Source organism: Phoca vitulina, unplaced genomic scaffold, assembly GCF_004348235.1.
Source record: "Phoca vitulina isolate PV1807 unplaced genomic scaffold, GSC_HSeal_1.0 scaffold4, whole genome shotgun sequence".
Lineage (NCBI taxonomy): Eukaryota > Metazoa > Chordata > Mammalia > Carnivora > Phocidae > Phoca > Phoca vitulina.
In genome coordinates this window covers 4,436,394-4,449,422 of record NW_022589707.1, presented here as the reverse complement: position 1 = coordinate 4,449,422, position 13,029 = coordinate 4,436,394, and the positions used below count along the sequence as shown (strand labels likewise).

Below are 13,029 nucleotides of genomic sequence, written 5' to 3'. Positions count from 1 at the left end.
GTCTGGCAAGGAAAGGAAACAAACTTACAAAGAACTCAGAAGTCCTAGGGACCATTCTCTCTCTCAGGGCTGCCCTGCAGGGGTGTGGAGGAAAGGGTGGGGCTGGCCCTCATCCTTCTCAAATCAGGTCCGGCAAGGTGAGCCCGCAGAGGGGGGATCGTCTGACTCCCACCCCAGTCAACAGAGTCCACAGTCCTTCCTAACACTGCTGTCTCCTCTCCCACCCACCCCTCCACTCCTTGGCGCCACGACTAGGGGCCACAGCTGTTCTTGTCTTCCTCTCGGACCTCCTGGGGCACTGAGGGCTCCTCCGCAGAGGTGGCAGGCTGCTCCTCTTGGACCTTGCCGAGGAAGGGCCCCGTTCCTGGTCTGGCCGCTTCGGGCAGCTGGGCGGCACCTGGTGAAGGCTGCCTGCTCACAGCCGGAGCGTAGGGGGCTGGGAACAGATCCGGGAAGAAGCTATCACCTCCGGGGGGCTGCCCCAGGGCTTGTGGACAGAAGGGACCAGAGAAAGGCAGGTCTGGCAAGCAGAGGTCATTCCAGGGGGCCGCACCTGTGGAGTCAAAGAGTGCAGGAAAGATGAGACAGGATTAAGGGTACCCGCCAGAGCTGAACATACTGTGACAGACTCCCCGCCGCCTCCCATGGAAACACAGCTTAGGAACCCAGTGCGGGTGAAGTACTAGCACCAGGAGCTCCGCCACAGGGCCGGGCGTGCCCCTGACTCCAGGTTCTGTGGTTCGGTAGCATCGACACAGACGGGCCTGTGGGTCAGGCCAGCGCCCCCTCGCGTGGGCAGCAGGGAGACTGGGAACGGACGGCACACGTCCTTCCTCGCCTTCTAATGGAATTTAGTCTTACTATGAGGGTTGCGCCCAGATTTCAGAGGTCCGGGTGGCCTGTCAGAATGCTCAGGTCAGCTGCCATTTACTCTGTGTATTTCCCTCATACTGTTTTTCCCTCCTATTTTTTCTAACCCTCAGCAAGTCCCTCCCTGCTAGAGGACTACTATTCCCATTTTAGAGTCCAGGGAAACTGAGACTCAGCAAAACTGGGAATGGCTGAGCTGGACTTAAAACTTCAGTTTTCGTAACTCCAAAGCTCTCACTCTGCTCTGCAGCTCCCCAAAGAGACCCAAAGAGCTTCGTAAAGCCAACCAGGGCCACGGAGAGGTGATGCGCTCACCGCCTGCCCTTCAGCCAGGGAGGCTCCCTGCCCCTTCTCACCTTCCTCAGTCACAATGGGCACCTTCTCTTCCAGCCCCAACTCACCCACGTTCCCAGCAGGAGGCTGCAGCACCATCTGCCCTGATGGGGGGCCGGGGAAGTAGCCCTGAGAGGGACCCGTGCTGGGGCCGTAAGGCGATGTGAAGAGGGAGTCATCCAGCAGCGGAGGCATCAGGGAGTGGGGTGTGGGGAAGGGGAAGGGATGCAGGTAGGACAACTGAGGCTGAGGTGGTTGGTAAAGCTGGCTCTGTGAAGCCTGGGAGAACGGGAATGGCCCTGGCTGGGGGCTCTGCTGGTAATCCTGGGGTTCCAGTTCTTCCAAGTATGAACAGGTGGATGGTGGGGTGACACTGTGGGGGACAAAGGAGTATTTTGTGAGGCTCAGGGGTAGCTTCCTCACTGTGACCACCCAGTAGGTGAGTCCTTCCCCATATCTCCATGACCCCAGACTTGCCTCTTCCTCTTCTTTCTCTTTCTGTTCCTGGCTTCTCACCTTCTTTCCTACTTTTTTCCTGTGATAATCTAGACCTTTCCCACCTCAAATCCATGTAAGCTTTTAATCCTCATCACAATTAGGACTCCTTGCTTCTCTCAGCTAACCCCCCCCCCCACTAGATCTATCTTTTCCCCTTCTATACCCTCCCAAGATAACTCAGGTGACCACCCCATCAGGCTCCATACCTTGTCCCCCAGGACCCACAGGGGCCATCTTTGTGACTGTTGTCACTGCCAGGAGTATCCAGCAGCAGAGGCATCGTTTGGGGGGTAGGGACAGGGCCCAGGGGAAAAGGAAGGTTGACTCTTCGAACAGGTGGGGGGCTGAAGAGTGGTGGGGTCACTGCCACCCTTTGAGTATTCTCACTTTGTTGGGTTGGGGCCAGAGTCTGGTCAGAGGTCAGCAGCATGGGGGGCTCTAGGAACCAAAGTCAAAGAGGGGTTACAACGGTAAGAAAATGGGGAGGCAGATTTGGGATTATGGATGGTTAGAAGTGTGCCATGCCCAGTTCCCCCTGAATAGGCCCCACTGGACCAAAACCCTCGAGATCAGTGGCCCACCTTTCTGTCTATCTAGAAAGGACTCTGTCTTTCCAGCTGCCATTTCTGCGCCCCCCCCCCAACCCTCAGAAGGTGCTCAGCTTACCTGTAAGAGTATCTAGAGGGGGCTCCTGAGGGAAGGTTCCAGGCTCTGGGGCCAGGGACATAGAAGGTGGCAGCTCAGCTGCTGAGCTGGAGGCAGGCAGAGTGAAGACTGTAGCCCTAGTGTCCCTAGATTTAGACCAAGGCTTCAGTGCAGGGAAAGGGACACCAGGGTCCCAAACACTGCCTTCCTGCAAGACCCTGGCAACTTCCCGACCCCCTCCATCCAAAGTCTCTCTAAATATCACCCAAGAACTCCAGCCCTCATGGCCACCTTTCCAACACTCTCTCCTTCTAGACCCCAGGAGCCCAGCTTAGAGCCCACTTCCTACTTATGGGGATGAGATCCAGGAAGAGGAGAAGTTCTACCTGCACTGACTGCTGGCAGGGGTAGGGGCAGGGCCTGCAGGACTGCCCTTGTTCTCCTTCCCATTCAGCTTCTCCACTTTTCGCCACTTTGCCCGGCGATTCTGGAACCACACCTGTAGGGGAGAGACCCTTGAAGAGTTCCAGAAGCTCGGCAGAGACTATGACTCAGGCTCTGATTGTTGCACAATGAGCCGGATGACTTTAGGAGGTCACTTTACCACTTGGCTTCTGACGCCTTTCTCTGCAAGAGTAGTTTTATGAAAAGATTCATCTAGATAGCTCTGAGGTATTTTCCTTGTCTAATCTGAGGCGGTAGCAACATGGAAATAGGCAGGAACACAGCCAGATCTAAGACCTAACCTCGGCCCCTAAAGGGAGATGCTGAGCACTTGCTGTGCTCAAGAGTTCCAGTTGGTGGTTTCTCCTCCACCCTGAGACCCATTGGCCAACCCCCTTTACCATGATTCGTTGGGGGGTGACTCCCACCGTCTGGGCAATCTCCCGGCGCTTATCGCTGTCTGGGTAGTGGTCTTCTTGAAAGATCCTTTCTAGCTCCTCCAGCTGGTCTGGAAGAAGACACTTGCATGAGGACAAACAGTGATGTGGCAGCAGAGGAGAAAGACAGATGCCTTCCAGACGAGACCATTGTCCCCAACCCAAGGGTCTGCCCAGAGCCTTGCAACTAAGTTTCCCATTGGGCTGGAGCCTTCCCTCGCTCTCCTGGGCTTTGTGGCAGGGAACTGTGTGGTGTTTACTTTCCTGCTCTTTCTAACCTGGTCTCAATATCACTTTCTGATGAGGCAACCCATTGAGGGTCACAGGGTGTGGCCCTGCCACAGGTCAAGAGACGATTCAGGACAAGGGGATGTACAAATTACCCACACTGCAATCTCCTGGAGCTACTGTGTTCTCTGTTGAGCTCACATTTCCCAGAGATGACACCAGCTCTCTTAGATTGTCTCTCACCTTCAGGGACTTACCTGAGCGGTATAGGGTCCGAGTCTTTTTCCGAACTTGGCAGGTCACTTCCGGGGTCCTCTTCTGATCTGTGTTTTGGCTGTTCTGAGCCAGTGTGCTGAGGAGGTTGGCCAGATGGCAGGGCCCCCGGCCTGACCCGCAAGGCACTAGGTTGTGTGTGGCAGGGGCCAAGTTAATGACACCAGGAGATGATGCGGAGGCCAGACCCCCGACACTGGGCGCTTTCTGCTTACTGGAGGCTGGAGAGTAGGACCTCTTCCCTGGCTTTGCCTCTCTCACTGGGAAGGAACAGCCTTCCCCGGGAGGCTGGGGTCTAGGTGGGGCCATAACTGTGTCTTTGTGGAGAGTCCCAGAGCCAGATGGCTGGCTCACCCTCCCAGTATCTGCCCCAGCTGGTTCTCCAGGGGCCTCTGATGGCGGCTTCTCCCCAGCGACCGGGCAGGAGGGGGGCAGTTCCTCACTTGGGGCATCCCGAGTGTGGGGGGCTGGACTCTGCAGCAGTTCCTCCTCTGGCCCAGCAGCCAGGGGCTTGCCTCCACCTTCCTGGCCTGTGGGGAACAGCACCCACTGACCTTAGCACCAGGGAGAAGGAAGAGCCTGGCCTTAGAGGACGTGCTGCTTCCTATTCTGCCGCCAGTTTCCCGTTTGGCTTCAAGCTTTCATTTGTCCACTCGACAAAGAGGGTAATAATTCTAGGTTTACCGTTCTTGCTTGGCTATTGTAACCATCGAATTAGATAATCCACTGCTTTGAAAAATGTGAGCAAATATATGCACCCATGAGGGGGCCTGAGCTCACATACACAGATGGTAGGAGAGCAGTCCTAATTTGGGGGGGTGCTTACTTTCTGAGAGTTGTCTGGGTTTTTGTACCTCAGACTTCCCCCCCCAGGAATGTGAGTCAAGGGACCGAAATCTGTTCAGGCATTTCTAAGGGACAAACGGTGAAGCTGGGAGTGCACTGGGAGGAGAGAGAGATTGAGAGTCTGCTGCTTCTAAGACTGGATCTTGTCCCTGCTTAGAGCAGGGACAACGACAGGCTGGCTGGTGGTATGAGGAAGGAGAGCGCGGGGACACTTTGGGTTTCCAGCGTTTCAGGCCAGCTTGTAGCCTAGCGAACCCGGCACGTAGTAGGTGCTCAATGAATGCGACATATCAGAGTGGTAGGCCTTGGTAGGAAAAGGGACGGGTGTCGGAACCTAGAGGAGAAGGGTCCTGGGGTTCCCCGCCCGGCGTGCAGAGAGTTGGGACCTCAGGGATGGAGGGCGCACGGGGCCGGGCCCCCCTCACACCCCCCGGCACCGCCAGCCCCGCGGCCCACCCCGACCCCGAAGTCAGCCGACTAGGGCCCCCCGCCGGCGTCAGCCTCCCAAGCCCGCCCCACGCTCACCCCGCGGTTCCGGGCAGGGCTCCTGGGTGGGTTCCATGGCCCGGACTCACGCCGCCTCGGAGAGCGGCGGGGCTGCCCTCGCGCGGCCTAATGAAGCCTCGCCGGCGGGCAGGTGTGCAGGGGCCTCCCGGGCCCTGGGGAGCCCGAGCCCGCGCCCCTCAGCCCGCCGCCAGGGCGAGGCCCTCCCGGGCGGGAGGCGCGTGGGGCAGCTGCGGGGCCGCGCGGGCCTGGGGGCCGCCCCGCCCCCGCCCCTCGGGCCCAGGTGTGCGGCCCGCCGCCCCTCCCCTCAGCCGCGGCTCCCGGAGCAGGGCCGCCCGGCCCCCCAGGGCTGGCGACAGTCGTGCTCCCCCCTCCCCCCCGGGGACCGGCCCTTCCGTGCTAGCCGGAGCAAGGCCACTCTGGAGCCACTGAAGAAGGGAGCCCCACACGTTGGGCTCGCTGAGGCTTCTCCAGGCCTCAAGCTGAAGGAGCCCCCCAGACGCCTCCCGACTCGAAGGGCCCGAGCGCCCAGAGCTGGCCTCGGGGACGGCGAGCAGGCTGAAGGAGCCGGCGCTGCCAGGTAAGCTGCGCGGGGACAGGCTGCGACGCGCGGGGGAGGAGCGCTCGGGCCGCGGGTACCCCGCCAGGAGCCCCAGCGGGCCCAGGGCTCCTGGCCGCTCCCCCGGTACTTGAGGTCCCAGTTTGATTCTCGGAGAATGCCGGGGAGCCTCCTAAGGGAGCTCTCACACGGCGATGTTTATCGTTCCTAGTTCATAGCACGTTTCTTGCCTTTAAACAAAGTTTTACAGAATTTAAAATCTCACTGCCGCCTCCTTAGGTCCGCGTCTGACCCTGAGTGGAAAGCACGGGCCAGACTGAAACAGGTGCTGGGAGCTGGGGATGGGGGGTGGGGGGGGGGGGCGTCCAGAACAGAATCCAGGTGTTTTGCTTTTAAGACTTAGAAGAGTCTGGACAGCAGGTGCTTTCCTGCTGTAATCACCTGTTTTCTTGGGCCTCCATTCCTTTGAGGACTTGGGAGAGCTGTCAGATTTAGTTCTGCTTGAAACATAAAAATATAAACGAGTTAACTTCATGACAGTATGATCAGAACTTCAGGAATCTGATGTTTTAATCCGCCCCCTATAAGACTAATATCCTCTGATAAATGAGAGGTTTAGAAATAGGGCTCAGTTTCTCAGCCGGAAATGAAACATTGGGGGCCTTGTGAGCAGGGCATGGGGGGCAGTGAGGTTGCTCTCTACCAGAACCCTCAGATGGTGATATGGTTGTAAATGGAACACAATAATTGGCTTGATTAAACATTTATAGGACACCTACTGTATGCCAGGCCCTGTGCACAAGTCAATTCCTTGCCTGCAGAAGCTTACTGGTATAGAGGGGACTAGAATAATTCTATAGGTAAATGGACTATGTCAATACAGGGTGGTCAGTGGTGAGTTAGGAGTATGCACAGGCTCTTAGGAGCCCAGAGGAACAGGAATCTCTCCTGGCCTAGGATTGAGGGAGCAGGAAAGATGAGGATGACACATGAGCTATGAGCTGAAGATTAAGAGAGGAGGCAAGTTAAATGCAAAGCTGACCTTGCCCCAGCCCTGCCTAAAACCCTGCAGTGGCCTCTGCCTGCCCAGGAGGGAAAGACCAAGCTCCCTAACAGGGCAGGAGCCTTCCAAATCCTGGCCCCTTTCTCTCCACCTCAGCTCACCTGCTTCCCATGCCCAGAGTTCTCCAGTCTTATTCTCTTTTGACCTATTGTTTCTCAAAGAGTGTTCCTAACTTGCCCCTAGATCAGAATTTCTTAGGGAATTTGTGCAAAATGTGGCTCCCAGGCCCCATTCCCAGAAATTTAAATTGGTAGGTCTAGAGAGGGACTCCGAAATAGCCATTGTAACAAGCCCCTCAGGTGATTTTTATACATGTTAGAGTTTGAGACACTCCTAGACCTTTCAAAAACAAAGTCAATTAAAATCATCCTGGGGATGAGCGTGGGGGAAGTGGGGGGGGAGGTTGTGGGTGTGCGGGAATGACCTTTTGACCTTCACTGGGGTGTCTACTGCAAGGAGAAGCCAGCACACTTAATTTATTAATAGATTCAAGATCTAATTGTATAAAAGCGTCTGCTCCGCATTTTAGGGAATTGAAGATGTTGGCATTTTTCTAAACACATAAATAGTTGAATTTGTTGGGCTTGGACTATGACATTAGAAAAATTTAAGTTTTCTTTGTTGCTATTCTTGGCTGGCCATTGTGTGGCTTTTTTTTTTTTCCCCCCAAATGACATACTGTTTGTCTATTTACATGAAAATTTGATTTCATTGCTTTGAGTGAATTTGGCCTCTTGAGGCTTAGAAGAACATCTTGAGGTGTTTCCTCGGGAAGGGGTTGTATTGATGATACAGGCTGTTAAAAGTCCTCCCTCATAGAGCAGCTGCAAGGGCAGGGGTAGGGGAGGAAGACCACTCTTTATAGGGAGGGCAAGAACGTGTTGTTTTAGGAGTGCTTGGGAATAATTATTCCTAAGTTTGGTTTAGTTAGATTTCATCTTGGTGATGTTCAGACAAGTTCATTTGCTCAACCTTGCTTAGAAGGCAGGGTTTATTTTTAGTTTGGGGGTTAGTTTTCGGAGTCAAATTATAAACCACCACTACCACCCTCTTACCAAGAATCCTTTATTCCAACATCTTTTTCTTCTCGTGAATAGGAGAATAACAGAAAAAAAGAAACATGTCTGATGCTACTAAGCAATGTCATCAGGCATGTTCTCAGTCTGTGTGGAACTGACCGGACCATTAGGTTAGGCAAGTGGAATAAGCATTCTTTGTCCTTCTTCTCTTACTACGTACGGTGAGAAAAATAACCAGAAGGTGGCTGGTTGGGAAAAACGTCAAAGCAGAAGCAGGGTAATTTGCTCTCGTCCTACCTGCCACACCCAGGCAGAGGTGGCAACAGGTCATTGGAAGGCCTGGGACCAGAGAGGCAAGAATACGGTTGTGAAAGACAGAAATCTGAACAGGCCCCGGGCAGGGAGAGAGCAGAGTCACAGCACACGGGGCGGTGAGGACCCCGAAACAACCAGGGGGAGAGGCACCTGTCCAAGGCAGGGGAGGGCAGCTGGAGTCAGTCTCAGGTTCAAGAACCAGGACACCTGAGTCTGAAGAGGACAGAGGGCCAGATGATCAGATAAACACCGTGGGCCCATGACGACCGAACTGATGGTGCCCAGTGGCTTCCTTTGGAAATCCCAGGAGAGGACAGTTGGAGGTTGCTGGTTTGGGGCATTGAGAACACCTGGCTAGGGTGGGAATCTCCTGGCAGGGAGAACACAGGTTCTGGTGTGAGTTAGCCTAATAACCTTTAATCCCTATGCCCCAAACACTCAAGATTTCGTACTTCTACCAAGAATAGTGACCATGCTTAAGACATGGGGTTGCTGCTGCTATTGTTTTGAATCAGGCTGCAGAAACCACATTGCTGTGTTTTGTGATTTAGGAAGTACTTTCCCATCTGCTCTGATGGTCTCCTCCCAGCGTTCTGGAGTGTTGGAGCAATTTCTGCTCTATGCTAGTCTACTCCAGGACTGCAGAGTTCTAGTGGTAATTACTGCATGGCATTCAGGATGCCTCAGAACCTGGCCCCAGCCTTCCCTCAGACTCCGTCCGAAGCCACTTCCCCTGCCCACCCCTCCAGTCTCCTCACAGGCTCTTGTTCAAACCTTGTCCTCTCTCAGAATGGCTCTTGCCTTCTCCTGCCTCAGGGCCACAGGTCATGTCGTTTTATGGGCATGAAACACTATCCCTTCCCTTTTATTTCTGTCAAAGTCTTACTCATACTTCAAAGCCCAACCCAAATATTCTCTTTTCTGTGAAGCCTACCTCAGCTTTCCACGCTGGAATGAGCAGCTCCCTCCCAGGTCCTCCCACTGCGCTGGGTTTGCATTGATATTCCCGCACTCAACACAGGCTGACCTGATTAGAGTTTTGTATGTTCTCTGCTGGATTGTGAGTTCTTGAGTGTTAACATACATCTCTTCATGCCAGGCACTTTCTACTTGCTTTACAAATACCAACTCACTGAATCCTTGTAATAACCCCAGGAGGTACTATTATTAGCCACATTTTATGGAAGAAACTGTGGTGTAGAGCTTGGGTACTTTGCCAAGGTCACACAGCCAGTAAGTGGCACACCCAACATTTGAACCTAGTTAGTCTGGTTCCTACCTGTCCTCTTAACCACTAGACTATACAACTTTTTATTTCTGTCACGGTCCTTTAGTGCTTGGCACAATTTATATTTCTGTCACAGGCCTTCAGTGCTTGGCGCAGCGATTTGCACGTGGGAGATCAATAATTGCTCATTGACCAAAAGTTAATCACCACTGGCAGGAGTTAGGGAGCAGGAGAGGGAGGCTTAGAGGAAGCCCTGGCTATTCAAGGAGCCACAGTGATGGGAATGTTCTGAAGCTTGGCCAGTGACAGTCACATGAACCTACACCTGAGATACAATTTCCTAGAACTGGGTATATACATATACACGCACAGGTAAGTGTGTGTGAAACTGGGGACATCTGAGTAAGGTCTGTGGCCAGCACCAATGTCTGTCTCCCGGCGTGATCGTGTGTTATGGTGACGTACAAGGGTACCATTGGGGGGAATATGGGTGATGCGTGCATGGGACCTCTCTGTACCATTTCTTACAACTGTGTGAATATACAGTTAACTCAAAAAAATTTTTTATTGTTGATCCCAGAGTTCTGATCACAAATTCAGTTCTCCTGGACTTAGTTACATTAAATTCACATTAAGTAATAATATTTTGTGTGTTGTAGCACTCTAACTATAACCTTTTGTTGACAGCAATTTTAAAACATTTAGATTTAAATTATATCTATTAGATAAATTATATCTATTTCTTTCACAGGGCTGTGGATAGGAAAGCAGAGGAATTTATGTCTAACTTGTTTTAAAAAGTAAAACAGTAGGGACGCCTGGCTGGCTCAGTCTGTAGAACATGCAGCTCTTGATCTCAGGGTCTTGAGTCCAAGCCTCCACTGGGCATGGAGCCCACTTAAAATAAATTTTGTCTTATTTTTTTTTTTTTTTTAAGTGGGCTCCATGCTCCCACTGAGCCACCCCGATGCCTCTACTTAAAATGAATTTTTAAAAAATTAAAAAAGTAAAACAATAGCAATGTCTCTATTCATAATAGGAATGCAAATTTATTAGGAAAATATTGGTAAATACTGAAGGATTAGAAAAGGAAAAACAATTTCCTGTTAAACAACAACCTCAGTTATTAAGTCTGTGTAGTTCCTCAGAGCATGTTTACCATTATTGTGTTTTACGTATGTTCTCCGGGATTGTAATTCTCCTATATAATTTTGAGTCTTTTCTTCCCTTAGTCACACAGTTCCATAATGTTTCAGGCTTCAGAATTTATTGAGTGATACTGCAATTCGTTCTCCACCTATTGGAAAAAACTTAAAGCCTTACATTTTTCAAAACTAAGAACAAATTTGAAATAAAGCTTCTAATTTTTTCTCTTACAGACTTTTTTTTTTTTTAATCTCTTTCAGTTAGTGATTGATCTATATGGTCCATGGTTTTTACAGTCCTAAGCCCATGAGGAGCTGCCAAGTTGTTCATTGCGCAGAAATAGGCAGCCAGGCTGACAAGTGTTGGGCTAAAGTGTTGATCATCAGGGAGGAGTCAGGGATTCTGAGGTCATAAACCTGACAGGCCAGCAGGGCAGCTTTTATGAGAGTAAGAGTCCCTGAACACAGTGTTTTCTTCGTTTGGTATTTTCCACCTCTGCCGGTGACTTGACCGATTTTTCTGGTGTTCCGGTCTGGGTCGGTGCCCCCTGCGAAAAAGTGCTCTACCAGGAGGCCTTAGTGTGTAGGAAGAGAGCTCGGTCTTCTGGCCAGAGCGTGGTGGTCCTTACGGTTCTACTGGTCCTTCCAGGACATGGACTTGTGTCCTCCTGGGCTTTGAAGCCTTCCTTGTCCCCCACGACTGAGGTACCCTCCAGGTCTGGTGAATGGTGTGAAAAGTGAGGTCATGTCATGGTCAGCAGGCTCCTCTTCCCTATGGGGACTCCTAATTTTTAGGTTGATTAACATTAGGGGGACAGTTCTAAGGCTTTGGGATTGCAGATGACCTGCCCTTGTCTTTAAATGCCTCCTTGTGCTTGATATCAATCAAGCAAGATCACTAGTGTGGGTTAGAAGCTGGGAGAGGCTTCCTTTGCATGGAAGGGCAAATGGGGAAATACTAGGCTCCCATATAGTGAGGTAGAGAAGTGAAATGATAGGAGCTGAGATTGATTACCCGAGAAATAATTAGGCCTGCAAAACCTGTCATTCAGTTTGTTGGAAAGACCAGGGAGCAGTAGAACCAGATAGGCTGCTAGACCCAGTCTCAGTTTGCAAAAGGCTTCTGTCTCTATCTCCCAAACTGGGTGCTGCATGGGCTCTTGGTGCAAGGGAGTATGCGCTTTGGGTGCCTGGAGTTTAGGCAGGCTGCCAGAGCAGGCCCAGGGGGAGGGAAAAAGAGCAACAGAGATGGGAAAAACCATATTTGGAAATAAAGATGAACTAGACGTTGTTACGTACATCTTGAGTCCAGGGATCTAATTTCTGATCTGACCTCTTAGAGATTCTGCTCCAAGGCCCGACTGCTGGCTTCTCCGTGGATTTGGGCTCATGGGCCAGGACAAACACTGAGGCCTCTCAGACTTCTCAAACTAAACTCCTGATTCCCACCACACAACTTGGGACACCCCCAGTCCTCTTTATTTTTGTATCATCCACCCTGTTGGAATCACCCTTGATTTCCCTGCCTCCCTCCCAGCTGATGTATAAACTGTCAAAATACCTCCACAATGCATCTCCAGCTCTTTGCATCTCCAGGTCATCACCACTGTGGTCCAGGCCCCGATCTTCCCCTGCCTGTCCCTAAGCGACAGCTCCCTAGCCTTGTCTCCTTGTTTCCTCTCCTGTTGGGCTGTCATCCATTCCTCCACAGGCTTGCACAATAGTCTGAAAATGTACACTAAGTCATGTGTCACTCTTCTATTGATATGCTGGAATGACTTCCCACTAGACTTGGAGGAAAATGCAAACTTCTTACGATAGCCCTGCACGGCCCACTCCAGCGGCTCCAACTGAATCTCGGGTGACTGCTCTTGTCCTTCCAGCACCTTGAACATATTCAAGTTTTTCCTGCCCCGGGGTCTTACATATGCTGTTCCCGTGCTTGGAAACTGCGGTCTTCATTCTCGTTGTGCCTGGTTCCTCCTCAGATCTTAGCTTGAATGTTCTCCCTCACTGAGGGCTCCTTGGCCACACTGTCTACTTAACACCTGCCTCCTAATATTTTCTCTTTGTTTCCATTTCAACTCTTTTTAAATGTGACTAAGTTTTTAATTTTAATTCCAGTATAGTTAACATCCAGTGTTATATTAGTTTCAGGTGTACAACAGAGTGCTTCAACACTTCCATACAACACCCACTGCTCATCACAACAAGTGTACTCCTTAATCCCCATTGCCTATTTCCCCCAGAGGGAGGGGGTGTAACCATCAGTGTGTTCTCTGTAGTTAAGAGTGTGTTTTTTAGTTTGTCTCTCTCTCTTTTTCCCTTTGCTCCTTTGTTTCTTAAATTTCACTTATGAGTGAAATCATATGGTATTTGTCTTTGACAAATTTTACTATTCTAGTTCTGTGAAAAATGCTATTGGTATTTTGATAGGGATTGCATTAAATGTGTAGATTGCTTTGGGTAATATATACATTTTAACAATATTTGTTCTACCAGTCTTTGAGCATGGAGGGTCTTTCCATTTCTTTGTGTCATCTTCAGTTTCTTTCATCAGTGTTTTATAGTTTTCAGAGTACAGATCTTTCACCTCTTTGGCTAGGTTTATTCCTAGATATT

General features: G+C 51.2%; 1 protein-coding gene across 1 annotated transcript; it reads right to left on the bottom strand.

Moving 5' to 3' along the window:
- Positions 1-251: 251 nt before the first annotated feature.
- Positions 252-12,302, bottom strand: NOBOX (NOBOX oogenesis homeobox). Its single transcript, XM_032401257.1, has 10 exons — positions 11,969-12,302; positions 11,037-11,131; positions 7,395-7,524; positions 3,713-4,258; positions 3,093-3,298; positions 2,733-2,845; positions 2,368-2,453; positions 1,908-2,139; positions 1,272-1,576; positions 252-553 (listed from the first exon to the last, which is right to left on the bottom strand). Exons 1-10 carry the CDS (start codon positions 12,300-12,302, stop codon positions 252-254), a joined length of 2,349 nt encoding a protein of 782 aa, XP_032257148.1.
- Between the last annotated feature and the right edge of the window lie 727 nt (positions 12,303-13,029).